The 21,489-nt window shown below is 54.9% G+C and overlaps 8 protein-coding genes across 8 annotated transcripts; 4 read left to right on the forward strand and 4 right to left on the reverse strand.

The window, feature by feature from the left end:
• Nucleotides 1-796: 796 nt before the first annotated feature.
• COL26b_003370 (uncharacterized protein) lies at nt 797-2,698 on the reverse strand (the record flags this gene model as incomplete). The annotated part of the gene is made up of 1 exon (XM_053176268.1): nt 797-2,698. One exon carries the CDS (start codon nt 2,696-2,698, stop codon nt 797-799), a length of 1,902 nt encoding a protein of 633 aa, XP_053039889.1.
• Nucleotides 2,699-3,551: 853 nt separating this feature from the next.
• COL26b_003371 (uncharacterized protein) lies at nt 3,552-4,530 on the forward strand (the record flags this gene model as incomplete). Its single annotated transcript, XM_053176269.1, has 2 exons — nt 3,552-3,966; nt 4,034-4,530. The coding sequence occupies 2 exons, from the start codon at nt 3,552-3,554 to the stop codon at nt 4,528-4,530; spliced, it is 912 nt and encodes a 303-aa protein (XP_053039890.1).
• Nucleotides 4,531-5,476: 946 nt separating this feature from the next.
• COL26b_003372 (uncharacterized protein) lies at nt 5,477-6,721 on the forward strand (the record flags this gene model as incomplete). The annotated part of the gene is made up of 2 exons (XM_053176270.1): nt 5,477-5,962; nt 6,011-6,721. The coding sequence occupies 2 exons, from the start codon at nt 5,477-5,479 to the stop codon at nt 6,719-6,721; spliced, it is 1,197 nt and encodes a 398-aa protein (XP_053039891.1).
• A 178-nt stretch (nt 6,722-6,899) lies between these two features.
• Nucleotides 6,900-7,544, reverse strand: COL26b_003373 (uncharacterized protein; the record flags this gene model as incomplete). The annotated part of the gene is made up of 1 exon (XM_053176271.1): nt 6,900-7,544. The coding sequence occupies one exon, from the start codon at nt 7,542-7,544 to the stop codon at nt 6,900-6,902; it is 645 nt and encodes a 214-aa protein (XP_053039892.1).
• Nucleotides 7,545-9,031: 1,487 nt separating this feature from the next.
• On the reverse strand, nt 9,032-10,572 carry COL26b_003374 (uncharacterized protein; the record flags this gene model as incomplete). The annotated part of the gene is made up of 3 exons (XM_053176272.1): nt 9,032-9,527; nt 9,582-10,459; nt 10,525-10,572. 3 exons carry the CDS (start codon nt 10,570-10,572, stop codon nt 9,032-9,034), a joined length of 1,422 nt encoding a protein of 473 aa, XP_053039893.1.
• Nucleotides 10,573-11,945: 1,373 nt separating this feature from the next.
• On the forward strand, nt 11,946-13,696 carry COL26b_003375 (uncharacterized protein; the record flags this gene model as incomplete). The annotated part of the gene is made up of 2 exons (XM_053176273.1): nt 11,946-12,243; nt 12,303-13,696. 2 exons carry the CDS (start codon nt 11,946-11,948, stop codon nt 13,694-13,696), a joined length of 1,692 nt encoding a protein of 563 aa, XP_053039894.1.
• Nucleotides 13,697-14,009: 313 nt separating this feature from the next.
• Nucleotides 14,010-15,376, reverse strand: COL26b_003376 (uncharacterized protein; the record flags this gene model as incomplete). Its single annotated transcript, XM_053176274.1, has 3 exons — nt 14,010-14,663; nt 15,018-15,156; nt 15,306-15,376. 3 exons carry the CDS (start codon nt 15,374-15,376, stop codon nt 14,010-14,012), a joined length of 864 nt encoding a protein of 287 aa, XP_053039895.1.
• Nucleotides 15,377-18,811: 3,435 nt separating this feature from the next.
• Nucleotides 18,812-20,356, forward strand: COL26b_003377 (uncharacterized protein; the record flags this gene model as incomplete). Its single annotated transcript, XM_053176275.1, has 3 exons — nt 18,812-19,241; nt 19,310-19,610; nt 19,663-20,356. 3 exons carry the CDS (start codon nt 18,812-18,814, stop codon nt 20,354-20,356), a joined length of 1,425 nt encoding a protein of 474 aa, XP_053039896.1.
• Between the last annotated feature and the right edge of the window lie 1,133 nt (nt 20,357-21,489).

Raw genomic sequence — 21,489 nt, forward strand, 5'->3', positions numbered from 1 at the left:
CTGACATGCGGCTGCGAGTCGCACAAGGTCAACGAGAAGCATGACAAAGTTTCAGCTCAACATTAATCTCGGTCTGGGCACCGAAGCTGCCAAGAGCTGGCGAGCTAAATCCATGACAGCTTCGGCGTTTTCGCCGACACTACTGATAAAGACCGAGAAGGCCAAGAATTTATCTATGGGCAGCCATGCCACAGTTAAGTAGTGAAATATCTAATAGACGTCAAACAAGGTAATTATTCAATATGCGAAATATGACTCGGCGAACAAATTCGATTTGAAAATATGCATGTGTGCATTTGACCTGAGGAAACTTCGCCGGGAATTCGGTATTTTCTCGAACAGCGCCACCAAATGCATGAGAACGTCAAAGTCATTCTTTAGAAGTCGCGTGATGATAAATGTGGCTTTTGAAATCTCACCGTAAAGGCAATTGCCCATCACATATGTCTATACACCCGCAAAAGAATATTGTGACGCTAACAAATCAGACAGATGCATACCTGGAGGGTTTTCCACCTTGCAGCTGAGCGATGCCTGTGTTCTTCTGGCTGAATAATACAGAGGAATGGTCCGTCCTTTACCTTGATAGACATCCAATACGAATTCGTCGCAGACACGCTTGGGTTTGAAAACATCACACGCCACGGTGGCCAACAGTAGGACGATCTCTCATCGGTAGTGGACTGTATCCTAATAATCGTGGCGGTAGAAGTACGCTCGAACTTGGGTCGGCGGTCGAATTGAGTTCGCATTTTGGTGGATATGCTTGCATGAGAAATATGCGGATCATGTTCTACTACATGTCTCGAATAACCGAGTCCGCTATCTTCTCAGCAAAGGCGTATATGAGTGCTTGGGGATGCCCAGGCGGTAGTAGTGCCATCGAACTCGCATCCACGACGCGAAGCTTGTCAACCCCAATCACCCTGGCCAAGTTATCTGTCACAGCCGTCGGATCATCTCGGTGTCCCATACGTGCAGTGCAGGAGGCATGCATAACCGCCATCACGCTTGACCGAATGGTAGCCAGAATTTCCTCATCCGTCTTCACATCTGCGCCTGGCCAATACTCTGCATCGCTAGCGCGAACGCTTCGCACCGCATCCGTGTTGAAGACATCGCGAATACGCTTGTACATGGCCACCGCGACCTCCAAGTCACCTGGATGGGTCAACCAATTCGGATTTACGAGCGGATGATCCGAGGGTGAGTTGCTGGCAAGTGATACGTTGCCTCTGGAGAGGGGCGCAGCCAACGCTGCAATGATGGCAGCGTACATTTTCCCATCCTTTGGCTGATCCAACCATGGAATGTTGAAGGAGCCGATATGGCCCGCAGCCGGGAAGTACTCGATATGAGGCCAGTCTTTAGGGAAAGATAGAAGCTGAGACCAGGTTGACTCGCTTAAGTTGGCGCTGCTGGGCATTCTCTCCCAAGCCAGGAACTCGGCCACGTTGCTTGTCAGTGGACCTGTCTGGGTGAGTCCATAATCTAGGACGGCTTTAGAAAGAGCGACAGGATCCCCGAGAACTTTGTTGAGTGTGTCGAAGGTCACCTGGTATGTTGGGCCGAATAGCGCGTGATCAGTGAGGTTGCGTCCCACCCCTGGACGATCTGCGATGACATCAATGTCGTGCTCTACAAGATGCTCTGCAGGTCCAATGCCAGACAACATCAAAATTTGTGGTGTGTGAATGGCACCGGCTGAAAGAATGACCTCCTTCCTCGCAGTGATCGTATGCTTCAGCTGACCCAGGGCAGTGACCTCAACGCCAGTGGCTTTCTTGTCTTCATCAAAGAGCACCTTGTTGGCTCGAGTACCCAGGTAGACCGTGAGCTTGTCGCTCATATTGGTATCTCTTGCCGCATAAATGAATTCAGCCGAGGTAGACCGGACCTGTGCTCCGGGATCTATCGTTGTCTGAGCATAATGGTAACCATCCAGCACGCCCTGGTTGAAGCGGTCCGTCAACGTCATTCCGAGCGCCTCAAACCCCTTGGCTGCCCATGTTGACCATACGGGTGTCCAGTTGGCGTAAGTCACCTGAATGTGAGAGTTCGATGATGCATCGAAGTCGTTCTCGGAGTATGTGGTAGTTGCATTCGACAAGCGGGTTTTGGTGTTTGGAGGCGTGAACATAAAGCTTTTCCGGAAAAATGGGAGAAACTGGTCGAATCTGTAACTATCATCACCAACAGCATCGGCCCAAGCGTCCAATGCGCCCCGGTTCGGTCGATGATGGATCATAAAGTTCAGAGCCGATGTGCCACCAAGACACTTTCCCTGCGGGTAGTGCATCTCGCGGCCCCCCGCACCAACTTGAGGGACAGTTTTCAGCCCATAGTCCACGGTTGGTATGCTGTCGACTGGGTTGGATCCGACGCCGATGATGTCGCCGAGAGGTGCAGGTCCAATGATGGGTTTGCCAACTTGGTAAGAAAGCCCGGCCTCGACAATGGCGACGGTATGACCAGCTTCTGCAAGACGGTAGGCAATGGTGTTGCCAGCCGTACCGGCCCCGACAACGACATAATCGTATGCCTGTTCTAGACCGACTGTACCTGTGAGACTGCCCAGAGACGTATGAACAAGACCATCCAGTGTTGTCCAAATGCTGCCGGTGATGGGATCGAGTACCGGATCAAGTACGGGAAGTGCTGTGACAGATGAAAGAATTAAGAATTTAAAGAGAAGCATTTTGAGACTGAGTGAGAAGGTGCAGGCGAGTTTCATCCGAATGGTGATGACATATTGGAAACGAAAGAGTTTTATAGAGAAATAGCCAAGCTTGTGCCCAGCATTCAAACAGTTACACCGTCCGGCTGACTTCCGATGTTTGTGTGACGGAAGGCTGCAGCTTCCCGTCCGCCATCATTGGTGGTTATTTCCCATTTGCTGGAATTCCGTTGATCATTCCCAATTGGACCCCCTTTCCAAACATATTGGCCTCCTAGCAGGGCACAAGAGTCAGTGCAACAAGAATGAATCCGAAGATGCCGTGTGTGTCGTCTCTTCGGTCTCCATTGCCAGCGTACCCTGGATCCACTGTCTTTGCCCTACAGCGTAACATTTCCACTTGAGACTGACAATCCACCCGCCGGTGTGACCCTCCGCAAGCACTGGCGCCCTTCGCTAATTGGTTATAACGTCGAGAAGACATGGGGGGCACGCGGGTTTGACAAGGGCAGTGTAAGCAGTGCTAGGGATACTTGACGAATTGAGTTGCCAGAACAGAACTTGTGGATATGCGGGCCAGCGGATTGTCAATTCTGACAAGAATCACAGAAATGGGGATCTGCGAAATCATAAGTGAGCTTCGAATGAATTCCCGCATTAATACCCTGATGAGAGGGTCTATGGCGATGTACTTGCCGTAAAAGGGCCTGCCACTCGCACACTGCCGAGAGCCTTATCGAAGGGTTGAGGGAAATCCCTGGCTGATCAAGTTTGCAAGCCAAATTTGAACCAACAAATGTGTATTTAACGACTGTGCTGCCCTGTAATCTTAGCGTGTTGGTTTGGGTATTGCCATCGGTATCTCGACACCACCATGAAGTTCAGTGCTTCGTGCCTGTTCGCTGTCTTTGCTGGGCTATCTGCGGCCCAGTGGGACAACAACTCAACCGCTCCGATTGAACTTGCGCCTGCACCATGGACTTTGAAGGGTACTGTCTACTCCATCACCCTGGTCCCTCTGTCGGATGACCTTCCGAACAAGGCATTTCCACCTTTGGAGCGACAGTATGCTTCGGCTACTGAGGGCGAGTATCTGGGTATTTTGGGAATGATTCAGATCATTCGATACAGCGAGAGCCCTGTCGGACCGTATGATGAACTGCTCATTGTGCCTGGGTTCTTCAAGTACAACCACACCAACGCCGAGGGTGAACGCGAAGAGAACAAGAATGTCAGGGTCAGCCGCATCTATGTCAGCCAGAAGTACACCTGCTGGAACGGAAGAACGAGTATGTTTCAACTAGTTGCACCCGTCGCGTTTACTAAGAGTCGGAGCAAACCACTAATGAATCACAGACTGGAACATCCCAAAGCATTTGGCTCGTTTTGACTGGACTGAGAAGGAGAATGGTGAAACCACGGTCAAAATCTACCCGCATGATACCACGGGCGATCTGAGCGAATCTATGCCCGCGAAGAAGCCTTGGTTCAAGGCTTCATTCAAGCCAGACTTGGTGAACGGTTTGCCTTTCAGCACCGATCTGTACAAGATACTCGGAGTCAACGCGACCCTGGCACAGCCGCCTTTGCCGTCCGCAAACAGTACCTATGGAGAACTGGCAGGTACGGATCACTGGGCGGCCACTGTGCCAGGCCAGGTCACTGACAGCGCGTCTTTGGGCGTTTATGACCTGGATCAAGGAGATGGGGACGTTGAAGAGGGCAAGAACACCAACGCGGTAGGCGATGAGTACTTCCCAAACTTCTGGCCAGGACTTTTGCGTTTCAATGCAGGAATCAAACTCGAGAACGCGACCATCACTTTCAGTGAACCCGAGATTTGGTCCAACTGATCTCTTTTCTAGCGGCATCACCGCATCAGGGACCAAGGTCGCTTTTTTTTTCTGCAACGCGATCTGTTCGGAGTCCTATTCTGCCCTCGAAAAACGAAAAATTAGTCGTGGCGTTATGAGAGTGTCATTGAAGGACTGTGATGTCGGCGTGCGGAAGTTCAAGCCTAGGGACGAGAAGAAGGTCATTATTTCGTACATAATATAACATATCTCCGGACCAAGAGAGTAGACACCCATTTCGGAAGTGAAGAAAAGGGGAGAAGAAAAAAACACATCAAAGATCTCGAAAAACTGCGCAGCACTGCTGGTGGAAGGGCGCGGATGAGTTGTCCCTCATTTGGGCTAACCCCTCAAGTTTGCCGGGGTTTACTTCTTAGATGCCGGTAAGTGAGATGTGGAGACTTCCAGAAATGGAAATTTAGGCGTTCAAGCCAATGAGATGTAAGTAATTCAATGGTTAGTCGGCGCTACTGCTGTCTTCCACATGGCAGACAGAATAACTTATTCAAGTTCGGTTCCATCGGTCAAATTCCTGAGTCTCAGGCGACTTTCTCGAGCTTCTGCGCTCCTCGGAGATCGTCCATACCTACTTTTCGATGCCTGACTCCAACTAAAAGCTCGTCTCGAAGTTGCCTTCCGAAGGTTCCCAAGTGGGGTCGTCTTCGCACGGTCTCATGTCTTTGAGCTTGACAAGACCACCGGGAGGGCGCGACGGGAGGGCGCGAATTGTCAATCAAGACGCTGCTAAGTGGAGTTGACAATATTGTTTGACGATTGAAGAGGGAGTCCGCAAGATCCTGGAACTATTTAAAGGTTTCGCCGTCGACACCACCCTCCAGACGTCTTGCTTCCTAGATTTTGGGTAATCGGCACTCTCCCTTATCTGTAAAACTTTGCCCCCGGGTGCTCCTCTCCCAGATTCAATCACCAACTATAAACCGACATCATGGTTCAAATCAAGCCTTTTGAGGTGGAGGAATGGATGGATCGCTTGGAAACCACGCCAGGAGCCCTCAATCTTGCCGAGACCTGTTGCGAGTCAGTGTCTATTCAAGAACTCACGCAGTTATGTTCCGACCCTACCGTTCCCGGCCCGCTTGACATAGCAACCCGACGACTCACTTATGGAGCAATCTATGGGTCGGAAGAAACGCGCCAAAACATTGCCAATCTGTACCGAGATGAGGCTTCGGAGGACCTTCCCAGCGACCAGGTTGTCGTCACTCAAGGAGCCATAGTCGCCAACTTCCTTCACCTGTACAGTCTCGTCGGCCCAGGCGATCATGTCATCTGTATCTATCCCACGTACCAACAGCTCTATGAGGTCCCCAAGAGCCTTGGGGCGGAGATCAGTCTGTGGAAGACGAAGCCAGAGAACCGATACATTCCCGACGTCAAGGAGCTTGAGGGGTTGGTTCAAAAGAACACAAAGGTTTGAATCACGAGCGGTCAATTAGTAGCTAAGCTAACATCTCACCAGATGATCATCATTAACAACCCGAACAACCCTACTGGAGCGACAACGCCAAAGTCAGTCCTGCTTGATATTATCGACTTCGCGAAAGCTAGGGGCATCATCGTTATGGCGGACGAGGTCTACCGCCCTCTCTTCCACAGTTTGCCCGAGGGGGAGCCCATTCCCCCATCTATCCTGTCCCTGGGATATGAGAAGACAGTTTCCACTTCGAGTATGTCCAAGGCATTCTCTCTCGCAGGCATCCGCCTTGGGTGGATTGCGTCCAGAGACCCAGCCATCATCGACGCCATCAAGAGCGCCCGGAACTACACCACTATCAGCGTTTCCCAACTGGACGACAGAGTGGCAGGATACGCGCTCTCAGATGCGGTGAGGCCGAACCTTCTGAAGAGGAACATTGAGCTTGCGAGAACCAACCTTGCTCTCGTTGAGGACTTCATCAACAAGCACAGCTCTTCCTGCTTCTGGGAAATCAAACCCACTGCAGGCACCACTGCCATGATTGGTTTCAAGAGAAACGGCAAGCTTGTGAACGACGCCGATTTCTGCCTGGAGATTCTGAAGGCCACCGGCGTCCTTGTCATGCCAGGCTCAACCTGCTTCGGGCAAGGGGTTGAGTTTGAAGGGCAGATGCGGTTCGGATATGTTTGTCGCACAGACGTGTTGAAGGAAGGATTGGAAAAGCTTGGCAAATATCTTGAAGAAAGGTCGTGATTTTCACCATATTGGGGATTTGGTCTCGGTCTCGTATACAGGCTTGATTGACTTGAATTTCGCATCTTGACTATGAACTAGTACTGAATAACATGGAAGAAATACCTCAACCCTGTTTGTTGTCTCGAAGAAGTTGATGTCACGTAGGTTGGCTTGTTTGGTCAATCATATAAAATGATCAGGCCTTGCAGGCTTGCCACTTTACGTTAACCTGCTGGGTAAAGGCAACGGTAGCGTCATCGTCAGTGATGGCACCATAAGACGTCGCATTCTTTGAAGTCAGGGCAATGCGGTTGTTGACGTTGAGAATGCCCGTTGCGCCGCATGGGGCCCAGATAATCGATGCAGTCGGGATGCTATCCTGCTTGGTGTACACCTGTCCATCTTTCCAGATGCCCCCACCAGAGATGGAGGTCTGAGTGGTGGTCGTGGATGAGGCATCTTGAGAGAAGAAGTAGGTTGAGAAGAACGTCCCAGTGACTCCCTCGTCGAGCTGGGCGTAGCCGTGATAGGTGCTCTCCACGACGGCGAACTGAAAGCCACCAGGGTACTTAAGACTCAGGTGGAGGGCGCAGTTCTTGGTACGGTCGGCGATGGAGAGTCCGGGGCCGATGTAGGTCTGGAAACGGTCGAAGCCAAAGGTAATGACGGTTCGGTCAGGGGAGATTGTGGTTGAGACGGAGCCCTGGGGGCAACCGCTGCCGGAGAAGCTGGAACCGACGATCTGAATCTCTTTGGGGTCGGGGGTGTCCGAGATGCCTGTCGGCCCAAGTGGCGTGGCAGCGACGAGAACGGGGAGAAGGAACAAGAGGAAGTTCTTCATTGTGATTATCTGTATCGGAGTATGAGATGGGAATCAAGGATGGAGGTGGTGCTACTACTGCGTGATAGGAAACACTGGAACCACTTGCTTATTTATACGTAAGATGATACTGCTAGATTCATAAAAAGCAGCGTTTAGGACTTCAATACGGTAGGCTCTTCTGGTGTCCTTGACAAGGACCAAGCGAAACCGTGAAGATTCGGGTCACGATACGAGGTTCGCGGCACGAATCAATGCCACTGCTTCATGCAAAAGGCCCATCTGATGCTCATACATTAACTTCAATTTTTACCGAAGTCCATCGACGCTTGTCTATTTCAGTGTCCGTACAGTTGTACAATAAAGGCCTCAGCACTTCCAATTGGTCATGCTGCAATGGAATTTCGGCCAATTTGCGGTTGAAAGGATGCAAATGAATCGAAATTGAACCAAAATCGCTATTTCCTGGGGCTTGCAGAAACGCCCGAGACTATTGAGGAACTTTCTAACATGCATGAGCGTCTCGTGAGGGGTGCCTCTGTACTGTTATCTTCAACATGGATAATGAGGAGGCTGTTTGGAACCTGAACTGGTGTGTGATTTGATCTATCAACGTGCCTCTGACATGGAGAAGTTTCTAGTTATTTCTTTCCCCCCCAGTCTTCACTGGAGCCTGTTTGGAGCATTGGCCTACAAAGATGCGGCATTATGACTAATTTATGAGTCTGAACTGCCGGCGCTCCTCAGAGTAGTTGATGGATCTCTCTCATACGACTTGCGATGGATACTTAACACACTCCATGTTCGAACCGAGAGTTCATACGGTGATACCACCCAGCGCCAAAGATTGAAGCTCCACACTAACCATATTCAGCAGCAGGACCCTGAATATCCGGCGCGTACCGAGGACCAGTCTTATTGGGCGAGCCCGGTTAATAGCAATGGTCGTTCCGACTTCGCCAGATAATATGAGCCCAGCGGCACGGTAGCGCCTCGATGGTCTCAGCTTACCGGCTGAATTGCAACTGACAATCAACTCCGAGGCCGTGTTCGGCTGGCAAATATGCTCTCGATATTAAGTTGCGTGAAGCTGAACAGGAGGCCCCAACACGAGATGCAGGTAATATCAGGCCTCGTCGTGGTGTCCGCTATGTCGAATGGTGCCAAAGCCATCAAGTGACCTTTGTGGATTCATTTACGTGCACCCAACAGTTGATTGCTACGTCCATGGTTTATGCCAAGTGGCATTGCAGTGACTGGCCACGAGGGGACTGGGCTGTTGCTGTAACCCTCTACGTTCTTATGCATCAATAGCAATTGTGGATGGGGGAGTCGAGAACCTCCTTTAATCTCGAGATGCGGGTCACACGGTAGCATACACCGGCGTATTGAGTAACATCCAATTCAAACTTTACAGTGAACTCCGGCTAGATCTAGATAGCATGACGTTACGTGATTCATTTTAGGAAGACTTTTCCACGTTCACTTATTCTCCTTCATTCCCTCCCTTAAGCACCCTCAACCTGCTTGAGAATACCCTCCAAGTTGATGCTCTTGGGACGCTCAATGGGCAGGCCGAGAGCGCGGTCCCAGATGAGCTGTGCAAGGGGGCCAAGACCACGAGAGACGCCGAAGGTGGCGGTGTAGTAAAGCGTCTCGTGGAAGCCGTAGTGGTGGAAGAGGACACCTGAGCTAGAGTCGACGTTGGGGTAAGGGTTCTTGGTCTTGCCATGCTTCTTGAGGACCTCAGGAGCGATGCGGCTGTTCTTCTCCACCAGCTGGAAGACTGGGTCCTGAGCAATCTCGGGTCGCGCGGCGGCGTAGTCCATCAAGGCCTCGAAACGGGGATCGGGCTTGCGGAGAACGGCGTGGCCGTAGCCAGGAACGACTCTGCCGGAGTTGAGAGTGGACCACAGGTAGTCGTTGACGTCCTTGTCAGAGTAGGACTTGGGGATGTTGTCCTTCATCTGGAGGATCCATCGAAGAACCTCCTGAGCGGCGAGTCTAGTTTCTGTTAGTTACTGCTTTGGGGATCGGGCTCGACACTGCTCAACTCACCCGTGAAGCGGTCCAGCAAGACCCTGGAGACCGGCGCTGTAGCTGAGGAAGACATCGCTGAGAGCGCTGCCTACCAGATGGGTGGCGTGGGCGGAGACGTTGCCTCCCTCATGGTCACCGTGGAGGGCGAGGTAGAGCCTCAGAAGATCCTGGAAGTTCTCGTTCTTCTTGCCGCCCTTTCCAAGCATAGCAGCGAAGTTGTAAGACCAATCCTGCTCGAGGTCGACCTCGGCAGGGAGGGCACCGCCGCCCTTGTAGGAGTTCTGGTAGATCTTGGCGGCAATGGTGGGAAGCTTGGCCAGCAGAGAGATGGCGTCGTCGAAAGTGGGCTCCCAGTAATCAGCCTTGTTGAGACCCTGCTCGTAGGCCTTGGCGAATTTTGAAGTGTAGTTCAGGGAAGAGACGGCGATGGCGAACTGGGTCATTGGGTGCAGGTCTGTGGGGAAGTCGTCGAGCATCTTGTTCACGAATGCGGGAAGCTGAGCCTGTTCGGCGAGCTCTCGAGAGAACTTGCGAACTTGGTTTGTGGAGGGGACCTGGCCGGTCAGGAGAAGCCAGAACATGGCCTCGGGGAGCATCTCTGTTCCTGTCTTTCCCTTGGGGAGCTCCTTTTGGCAGTCCTTGATGGTTCTTCCGTGGAAGCGAATGCCCTCGTTCGCGTCGAGGACTGAGCCCTCCCAAACCATGGCCTTGAGACCGCGCATGCCGCCGAGGGTGTTCTCGACCTTGACCTCGCCAATGACTTTGTCGGAGTGGGCCTTGACCTTCTTCAGGAGCTCCCGCTTGGCCGGGATGACCTGCTTGAGGGTGGTCTTGAGGTCTGGTTCGGAAGAAGAGGAGTACTGGCGGGCATTGAGAGCAGAGCGAGCTGCCAAGGGCTTGTTCGAGTTAGCCTTGAGTGTTTTGAAGTTGAGCGAAGCTCGATATGGGCTTGTCAACATACCCGCAGAGCTCCCAGAGCTCTGGTGCTTCGCGTGACGTTCATCGCCATTGTGTAGCCGGTCGCGAGGGAGCTCAAGGGAGAGAGGAGCAGTGAAGGAGGGGTATTTGGCGGGGTGAAAGTGACGGGGAAGAAGCAGCCCTATGTAAAAAAGCTTGACTGATATCGGACCTGCTGTCTCACGCTGGCTAGGTCAACAGATTGAATTGCTAAGTTGGATGGTTATGATTTGGGAGGAAGATGCGACGGCGGTGGAAGAATTGGAGGACGAGAAAAGAGACAAACATGCTTCGGGAACCTCTTGGAGGCGGCGTACCTGGTACATGGCCGACACAGCTTACCTTACCTTACCTACCTACCTTAGGCCGAGACAGACCATGAGTTTAGCCCGAGGTTGGAGAAGCCTGGGCCAGGAGCATTGACGCGCTCCAAGGGGGTTGCCATGCTTGTACCAGAGCAACATGCATGGGAGCTCACTCGGGCTGTTTCTGTGTACAGCATCTCACTGCAAAACACCTCCTCTGAGATACGGTAGGCTACCTGTTTCCCTAATGCTTTCAACTGAGATAGCAGTACAGGTACCTGTACTGACAGTGGCTGGCAGGTTTCCAGTCCACAGGCACATTCGCCTTGCCGTTATTGCCAGACGAGGAGCATTCTGGTGCAGTGGCAGTGGGGGATACGGGGGCGGGACCCCAGCTTTTCCCACCTTCCTCCTCCCCGCCACGATTAGCGGGTAGCGGGCAGCGCGGGCAGTGCGGGTTGACCTCACTGAGGAGCTCGGTGCTCACTATCCGTGCCCCCTCACTGGCTGCGGCACACGGCGACCCCCCGGAAGTGGCCCACGTCTGAGGGGAAGAGGGACTGGACCGAGGCAAGCCGAGGGGCTCTGGCGGATCAGAGGCATGTCAATTGGCCAATCGATCGCAGTGTCCCTCCCTTCTGGGTCTTCACGTGGGCTGCGTGAGCCGTCGACAGCGGCTGTCTCTTTGCCGTTGCTTACCAAGGCCCAAACCCTCGCTTTTGCCCGGCTAACTGTGGCCGATGCTGTTTTGCCTATTGTCCACGTTATTTCCAGTAGACGGTCGAAAGGAATGAGGGCATAGCCATCTTATGTAAGTTGCTTCTACCGAACGCCGAACCGGTCCCGCTCGGATTTGTCTTCTCTCAGTGCAAAAGTCCATGTAGCTGGGAGTATCCGTGTTGCGCCCTTGCTGGCTAGGCGGCTGTCAGAATACGCAACCGACAATATTACCCCTCCAGAGACTGGTCTCAACCTACGTCCGTCACCTAGCTGTTGCATACCTAAATCAGCCACGATGTTGCGGAGAGCTGCTACACGCGCAGTCTCCCGAAGGACTCCTGTCCCGCGACCGACAGCCACTCCAGCCATTGCCCTGCGCTGCATCTCGACGACCCGCAGCATGGCACAGGCCCCCGCGAACCCCTTCGCTGCAGCCCCGTCCAGCGATGCGTTCCAGCTCCTCCCCGAATCCAGGAAGGCGGGCGCTGCCGAAGACGACCTGTATGAGGCACAGATCAAGGAAGTCGAGACATGGTGGCGGTCACCCAGATACGAGGGCATCAAGCGCCCCTACAGTGCCGCCGATGTTGTCTCCAAGCGTGGTTCCCAGCAGCAGTTCTACCCCAGCTCTGTCATGGCGAGAAAGCTCTTCAACCTGGTGCAAGAGCGCATCGCTGAGGGCAAGCCCATTCACACAAGTAAGCAGCCTCCAGAGCCCGACCTGATGTTGCTACAGGTTACTGATTCTGCGAGGTAGTGGGTGCTATCGATCCCGTCCAGATGACCCAGCAAGCGCCGCACCAAGAGGTCCTCTACATCTCCGGCTGGGCCTGCTCATCCCTCCTCACATCCACCAACGAGGTGTCCCCCGACTTCGGCGACTACCCCTACAACACCGTACCGAACCAGGTCCAGCGCCTGGCCAAGGCCCAGTCAATGCACGACCGCAAGCAATGGGATGCCAGACGGAAGCTCACACCGGAGCAGCGCGCCAACACTCCCTACACAGACTACCTGCGGCCCATCGTCGCCGACGGTGACACCGGGCACGGAGGTCTTTCCGCCGTGCTCAAGCTCGCCAAGCTCTTCGCTGAGAACGGCGCTGCGGCGGTACACTTTGAGGACCAGCTGCACGGCGGCAAGAAGTGCGGCCATCTCGCCGGCAAGGTCCTCGTGCCTACCGGAGAGCACATCAACCGCCTCAACGCGGCCCGCTTCCAATGGGACGTCATGGGATGCGAGAACCTCGTCCTCGCCAGGACAGACTCGGAGAGCGGCAAGCTCATCAGCAGCGCCATCGACGTCCGCGACCACGAGTTCATCCTTGGAGTCGCCGACCCGCAGCTCGAGCCCCTGGCCGAGACCATCCAGGCCATGGAGGCCAAGGGCGCGGCAGGCGCCGAGATTGACTCGTTCGAGGCCAACTGGGTCAAGTCTACCAAGCTTGTGACGTTTGACGAGGCTGCCGTCGCGCACATGCAGAAGGAGGGTGTCTCCCAGGCCAAGATCGACTCCTACCTCGAGGCCACGAGCAAGAACCGCGACATGGGCATCTCCCAGCGCCGCAAGCTCGCCAACCAGCACACAAAGACCCCCGTCTACTTCTCGTGGGACATCCCCCGCACCCGCGAGGGCTTCTACCACTTCCGCGCCGGCATGGAGGCCGCCACGAAGCGCGCCATTGCCTTCGGCCCCTACGCCGACCTCTTGTGGGTCGAGACGGGCGATCCGAACGTCGAGGTTGCGTCGAAGCTGGCCAGGGCCGTACGAAAGGTCCTCCCCGGCAAGGGCCTCGTGTACAACCTCAGCCCGTCGTTCAACTGGATGGCGCACGGCTTCACGGACGAGACGCTCAAGAGCTTCATCTGGGATATCGCCAAGGAGGGCTTCGTGCTGCAGCTAATCTCCCTGGCGGGCCTGCACTCCAACGCCACCATCACCAACGAGCTGGCGCGGGAGTTCAAGACGGACGGCATGTTGGCGTACGTCAACCTTGTGCAGAGGCGCGAGAAGGAGGGCGGCTGCGACGTGTTGACGCACCAGAAGTGGAGCGGCGCCAGCTACATTGACGGCATCCTCGGGGCTATCCAGAGCGGAAGCTCGAGCAGCAAGAGCATGGGCGAGGGCAACACCGAGAGCCAGTTCCACTGACTATAAAAAATACAATCAACAGAAAACAAAACAGCATTGGGCGGCGTTGAGGATCTGTGTAGCCAACTTTGAATGAACAAAATCAATTGGATATGTTGAACCAAGTACTATGCTTGCAACCCTTGATGCATCACTATGCTGTGTCTCCCCGACGACGAAATCCCACGGACGGTGAAGCATTTCAAGCGTCTATTCACAATTTCATCATCATGACCATCAACCAGTGTCCCCAGCTCTTTACCTAGCGCGCCAAACTCCAGTGCCTTGTATGTTGTTTATCGGAAAATGGTATCGGATCACGTAGCCTGCTCGTTTACTGGAGGCTGTTGAGGCTGGCGTTGTTCGCCGGCGCAGCCAACGCGGGACCCTCGGGGGTAACGTAGGCCTTGGTCATGCCACCATCGACAACCATGTCGTGGCCGTTGACGAAGCTGGCCTCATCGGAGGCGAGGAAGAGGACGGCCTGGGCCTGCTCGATGGCCTCGCCGAAGCGACCAGTGGGGAAGTGAACCTCGCGACGCATGCGCTTGGGGATGTCGTCGCCGAGCCAGTCCTGGAGAAGGGGAGTGTTGAGAGGCGCAGGGCACAGGGAGTTGAAGCGGTAACCCTCGCGGGCGTGGACCATGGCGAGCTCGCGGGTCAGGGCAAGGACGGCACCCTTGGAGGCGGTGTAGGCAAGCTGGGGAGTAGCAGCGCCGACGAGGGCGACAACGGAGGCGGTGTTGATGATGGAGCCCTTCTTCTTGCCGGCGCGGCGGAGAGCAAGAACGGCGTGCTTGCTACCGAACCAAACACCCTTGACGTTGATGTTCTGGGTCAGGTCCCAGATCTCCTCGGGAGTGTTGACGGCATCGTCGTCGCGGGCGTGCATGATGCCGGCGTTGTTGAACATGACGTCCACACCGCCCCAGGGGTCGACCGACTCGACGAGGGCCTTGACTTGGTCCTCCTTGGAAACATCGCAGACCTATTGAATCGTGTCCAGTCAGAATTACGGTGTCCCGATTGAATGTGTCGCACATCCCAAAATGGGTGCAATCTCGCGATGTTTCGTGTGTAGGGGAAGGAGGGTGGCACAAGGCGCAATTGACGGATGATGGATGGCGGGGCAATGGCGGGGTAATTATTTTTATTTTGCGGTGTTGGGTCGGCGCAGGATGCGAGACAATCATTTGTCTGGCGCGCATGTGTTTGGTGCAGGTGCAACGTGTTTTTGGGTAACTCGGCGGGTTATCGGAGGGGCGGGAATGGAATCTTCCAAGACATCTCATTCGCTTTGACGCAGGCGCGCCAAGTGCAGGGTGTATAGAGGCAAACGTACCTTGGTGTCGACCTTGGCCGTGGGGACGAGCTGGATAACCTTGGCCTTGGCCTTGTCGAGCGCAGGAGCGGAAATGTCGGCCATCATGACGCTGGCGCCCTCCTTCGCGAAGAGAATGCTGGTCTCGAGACCAATGCCTCTGTTTGGAAAAAAGGAACAGTCAGCTTATCGCATCTTGGTGGTTGGGTTGCCGTGCGTATATCTTCAACGCCCAGCCGTTGGGTTCGTCTGAATGCGCCCCTCATGATAAGGCGGCTAAGAGACTTTAGGGGGAAATTTCTTGCTTACCCAGCAGCGCCGGTGACGACGGCGTTCTTGCCGGCCAGTCTGCCGGTGATTTCGGTCGGAACAGAGCCCATTATGTCGGTTGGTTGTGAAGGGGTTGTAGGTGGATGTGGTGATGTTGGGGCGCAGGTCGCGATGCGGCGGACGGATGAGTTGGGGTCGGAGAAAGAAGAGCGCCGAGGTTGGGGTATAAGTTTTCTGGGAGATGGCAAGATGAAAAAGAGAAGATGTTTTGGAAAACACCTCGAGACGACGGGCTCTGTTTAAACCAGATCAGGACGGGGTTGGATTAGTAGAATGGAGCGGTGGAAGAAGGGGCAGACGGAGCAGACGGTCTTCACAATGGAACAGATGAGTCAAGGAAATCCGGGGTCCAGGCCCAAGTTCCCTCTGCCCCGGCCACTTTCCATGGCTTACGATAGTCGGATGGATGATACCAGACACCCAAACACCTTTACGTCTACCCTCCTTCGTGCTTGCCTTGCCTCGCCTTAGCCTCCCGTGGCAGATAACACAGAGACGTACACGGAGTAGGCACTGGATACATCATACAAGCAAGGGAAGGCGCGTGCGGGAGCGAACGGCGGACGCGGTTACATATCGCGCTACACATCGGCCCCCTTTCTGGCGATCCTGCATCACGATTAGCTGCCTCGCTGCTTGGATCTGTCAAGAAAGTAGCGGAGAGGTCGCACAGGTGCTCTGATAGACTGCAGATCCGACAACGGCGGCGTATATCGAGCACCTGAGACGAAAGTCACTGAGGTAGGTAGGTGAACCCCAGTCCATCGTCTGCCCCAGGCAAGGCAACAAGGTTGGCTTCGCTTCGTATCGTGAGATGGATGTGCGCAGAGATCGTGATCAGCCAGCCCCAGCCTCCGCCATCATGTCTATCGCAGGCGACGTCGATTCGTCGGTGAAGCGCAATGCAGCTGCACTGCAAGCATGGAGGAGGATGCCAAAGACGGAAGACAAGAAAGCGTTCGACGGCCGCATCTCCGATATCGCGTTATCTCTTATCAGTGAAACTTGGTTGGCCAGAGGTTCAAAGACCGCCAGGACCGCGCAGGACCGCGCACCGCGGCATGACGGCAACTCAGGAACCAACCCCTCCGTTGCTGATAGAGGGGAACGGGGGAGCCACCGAGGGGCACCAAAAGGTTTGTGGGACACAGTGAGAGCCCGCAATGAGGGGCAGTGGAGGATGACTGAGGGAGCGCGAGACTTGAAGGTTGATGAATTGCATGGTTCTGAATCTCTGAAGCGTGGTTCCCCAGGTTACGTTTTTTTTCTCAGAGGCTTATCAATGAACGTCGGTATATCTATCTCAATTAAGAAATATGGAAACAAACAAAGAAGAAAAGACCCTAGGTGCATCCGAAAGTGCATCTGGGATTCGAGCTAAGGCTGCGGCAGGCCAATGACAGCGACTGGAAGACTCGGACTAGAAGCGAAGGCGACCCGACAGGAAAAGGCGAAGACAGTGGTGCCCCCCGAATGATCAGACACGTCGCCACTGATGAGTGATCCGGGCGGCAGAATGCATGCATTGGGGATTGGATGCTGGACAGGCACAGAGGCACAGAAGCGACTGCTGCAGCTGGTCGGAGGTTGCTGCTGCTTGGCTTGCACAGTAAGAATTCCTTGAGTGCACAAGTGCAGTGCGAGAACAGAAGGAGGCGAGGCGGTCTGGCCTCCCACCCCCCTCCCCAACATTCATCCCATCGTCATGTGGGCGTCTTGGCTGGCAACGGGGGGCACTGTCAAACGTCCTGATGCTGGCAGTCGCCGAATGGACCGGACAATCCATTACCATTCGCAAATTCCCCATTCGTGGACCGCAACCGCAGACCGCGAAGTGTCTCTCGATGGACCGCAGACAGGTGCGTTGTCAACCGCGCTTGCTGTCCTGCTGATTGATGGCAGCGGCGGTCAAACGGGTTGAGTTTCTGCCTCTGCGGGGGCGAAGAGCTTGAGTAATGGGAATAGCATCGCGGCAAATGGCAACTGCGGGATGGGGAATGGGAAAGAGGATTATCAGGACACATTACACAACACATCGTGACATTTGCCTCGGTGTAGTGGCTAAGGTGGGTGGGTAAGTAGGTGGGTGCTGCTTGCCGCGATGCGTACCTTAGACCGGGAGGCCCGCGGTCGGCATTCGGAGCGGAGCATCAGGCCAAACAACAGCCAAGAGATCTGGCTTCTCAATCTCGACAGGTCCCTGGCGGTGTCGTGTGCATCGCGTAGGCCACCGGCGGATGACTCGTGGAAAGATGTTGGAGTTGGTGAGTGTTGGTCCAGACCGAGAGGCTTCCTTCCGTTCGTCAGTCGTCACTGCCATCCATGAACCAGCGACTCAGGACAAGCACCTCGAGACTCAGTGGAGGTCGGGTGGGCAAGATGCCCGTCGGTCTGGTCTGTGCGGTGCTGCCGTCAATGACGCATGTCCCCGGCCCATCTCCCATCTCTCAATTTAGCGCGCTCTTTGCCCCGAGACGGGACTGGGACTTGCCTTATCGACTGCCAGTGGTCACTGCTGTAATTGAAGGTAATAATACCGACCGCAGCAGGCATTCCCCGCTCCCAACCGAGGGGCAGGCAGCCGCAGGAGCGCGTCTAAATCGCAGAAGGAGCTCTCCAGTGAGTGACCCTCCCCGCCTGCCGCCGGCATGGAATCGTGACTTCCATTTCTTGGAGCAAGACCCAAGACCGCACCGCGCGCAAAACAGCAAGAGCTCATGTGAGACCCATGACACCACGCGGCAGGAGGGAAAGCTTGACAAGCTGGGCAACCGGGGAAAGCCGCTGGCGGCAAGCAGGAGAGAGCGTCACTGGCAGGGTATGATAGCTGCGATCGATAGCTGCACCAGCTCCTGCAACTTGCTGCACCGCGCAACCTCCCAGCGCCCCGGACCGATGTCATGCTCACCCACCTCTCGGGCAGTCTACGAATCCCCAGTTCTCCAACGTCTCCAAGGCGCAATTCCTTCTCATTGGCCGTCGCATCCTCTTATCGGCCACCGCATCCACACCTGTCCTGCACGCACGGAGGACCTTGGAACCAGGTAAACAGCGGCCCCAGACACCTTGGAGGTCGCTTGTCGCTAAGGCTGGCACGCTGGGTACCTACCTACCTGGGGGTGCTGAGGTGCCTATCTAGGTATCCGTACTCAGCTAAGGTTGCGCCCACGATCCGTCCGGCTCGGCCTCGAGTCCTATCCTGTCACGCCGTGCCTTGCCTTGCCTTGTCTCGCCTCGCATCTCGCTGTCTCACACCTCTTGTTGTCTGCTCGACCAACTTCTCGCATTCTTGCCTCCTTCCATACCTTCATATCCCCTCCGAAACCCCTCAAACTTCCACCCGTTGGTCGCGCATCGCAGAGGGACAGAAAGAGACACCAATAGAGACCTCGTCATACCGATACCCCGCCAGATCTACCCGTCTTTCGTCCCATCCGCCTTCATCCAAAGTCAATTGACAGCTTCTCTGGGCGCTCCCATCCAACATGTCGCCGACTGAAGAAACCGTCACCGTCGAGTCGCTCCCGGAGCTTCTCAAGAATGACAACAAGGTCAAGCTTGCCGGCATCGACGTCGATGGCATGCTGCGCGGCAAGCTCGTATCCAAATCAAAGTTCTTGTCCATCGCCAAGTCCGGCTTTGGCTTCTGCTCCGTCATTTTCGGGTGGGACATGCACGACATGACATACATCAGGGAGCTCAAGATCAGCAACGCCGAGAACGGTTACCACGACTTGATCGCCATCCCCGATCTCCAGAGCTTCAGGCGCATCCCCTGGGAGGACAACGTCCCCTTCTTCCTTGTCGACTTCCACGACCCCGACACCCAGGAGCCCATCTGCGCCTGCCCTCGTGGCCTGCTCAAGACTGCTCTGGGCAAGCTGGAGGCCAAGGGTTACAGCGCCATGGCTGGAGGTGAGCTTTCTTCGTCCGGTCGCAGTTCCCCAGCATCGCAATCACTGCTAACCAATGCTTACGTTTAGCCGAGTACGAATTCTACCAGTTCAAGACTCCTTCTCGCTCCTCCGAGACCTCGACCTCAACGGCCGGATACCTGCAGGAGAACCCTCCCCACGCTCTCCCATCTCTTACCGAGGGCATGTTTGGATACAGTTTGACTAGAACAGTCCATAACAAGGACTACTTTTACGACGTCTTCGAGACCTGTGCCCAGTTCAAGTGTGATATCGAAGGATGGCACACGGAGAGTGGCCCTGGTGTTTTCGAGGCCGCACTCGAGTTTGGCCAGATCCAGCAAATGGCCGACAGAGCTAGCTTGTTCAAGTAGGTCGACCCAGCATCTCCCGCCGAGGCATAGCTAACGGTGTCTTCGTAGATATGTTGTAAAGTCTGTAGCCACCAAGTACGGCATTACTCCGTGCTTTATGGCCAAGCCGAAACAGGGCCTGCCTGGAAACAGTGGCCACATGCATGTTTCCATTGTCGACAACGCGGGCAAGAACCTCTTTGCTAGAGACACCATCGACGAGAACCCTCCGTACCCCGACGTTGCTGCTCTCTCGGACCTGGGACGCCACTTTCTGGCTGGCCTTTTGGAGGGTCTCCCAGACATCATGCCTCTCCTGGCCCCCACAATCAACTCGTACAAGCGTTTGGTAGAGAACTTCTGGGCTCCGGTAACGGTATCTTGGGGCTTGGAACACCGCGCCGCATCGATCCGTCTCATCGCTCCCCCGACCTCAAAGCCTGGTGCGACCCGATTCGAGGTGCGAGTACCTGGCGCCGACACAAACCCTCACTTCGTCCTCGCTGCCATTCTTGCGCTTGGATGGCGGGGTATTGAGAAGAAGCTGGAGATCCCGTGCCCGCCGCTTGGAAAGGGCCAGGAGATCGGCGGCCAGTCTGACAAGGGTACCAGGCTCGCAAAGAGCCTTCGCGAGGCAAACGACCGGTTCACCCGCAAGGAAAGCATAGCAAGAGAAGTCTTTGGCGACGACTTTGTCGACCATTTTGGAGGAACTAGAGATCATGAAATTCGCCTCTGGGAGGAGGCTGTTACGGATTGGTAAGTTCACTCCTGAGGAATCCCATGCCCCTTTGCTGGGTGCAACACGGGGCCGACCTCGATGTGCTTTGAGGAGATTGCTGACGCCGGTTCCGCAGGGAGGTGAAGCGATACATCGAAACGGTATAAAGGTCCGCGATTTGGCGGAGCATATTGTTTTACTGCGTTTTCATGGCCAGGATTTCTTTTTGGATATTTCACATCATATCGGACCAGCCCGGGAAACACGTCAAGCCACGCGACTATGGAGCTCCAGGCCGCCTAGCTTGCCTTGTTGTGACTCGATTGAGCGGGGAGATGAGCTAGATGAGCTGGCATCCCCCACTGCAACTTGGCCGTTGCATCCTCACCGGGTCTCCCCCAACCTGGCTGTTTGCACTAGGTGCCCTATCTAGATACCCTCATCAAATGCCGATGTATCAATACATGCAGAGCATCTGCGGCAAGTTGGATCTTTTATTTTCCTGCCTGCAAGAGAAAAGGAATTGGAGCAAAGTTTTGTGACGAGCGGAATGAGATGTCGCGGAAGTGTGCTTGATTGGTGGCGTCGGATGCGCCTTTTGTGACGGCGAAGGTTGTGGTGCAGGCCCCATTGCCACGAGCGAAGGACTGATCCAATCCCAATGTTGACAGCCGCCCAAGAGACGGCGATGAGACCCATTTTCGCATCTCGCCGAGGCTCGCCGGACTCGTGTCTTAGCCCTACTTGTCTCAACACACGGATGATGTGACGGAGACGCAGCCCTGAAGGTTGTTGGCCGCGGGAAGCCAAAAAAAGGAGGTTGGGTGCTGATTGGCTTTGGAAGCCCAAGTCGGTGTAGAAACACCCGTGACAAGTCGAATACGTGAGTCAAGAGAGGCTCAAGTCGGTGTTGGTTCCCTCCTCAAAAGCAATGTAACCCATGAGCTGCGCCTCGAGAACCGGTCGCTCCGACGCCAAAGTCTGAAGCTGGAGAAACTGGCGGGTTTGATCCGCAAAGTCCCGCTCACGCGCGCGGAGGCAGACTGACGGCCAGCTCGAGTGAACTTGTTGGCCGACGGCGCGTCAAGAAGTTGGCCGAGGAAGACATGCAGCCAAGGTTGAGAGATCCATCGCTGCGGCAATTTCGCCGAAGTAGAGCAGCAGAACCAGGCGGG

This window comes from Colletotrichum chrysophilum (genome assembly GCF_026319265.1).
Source record: "Colletotrichum chrysophilum strain AFK26 chromosome Unknown scaffold_18, whole genome shotgun sequence".
Lineage (NCBI taxonomy): Eukaryota > Fungi > Ascomycota > Sordariomycetes > Glomerellales > Glomerellaceae > Colletotrichum > Colletotrichum chrysophilum.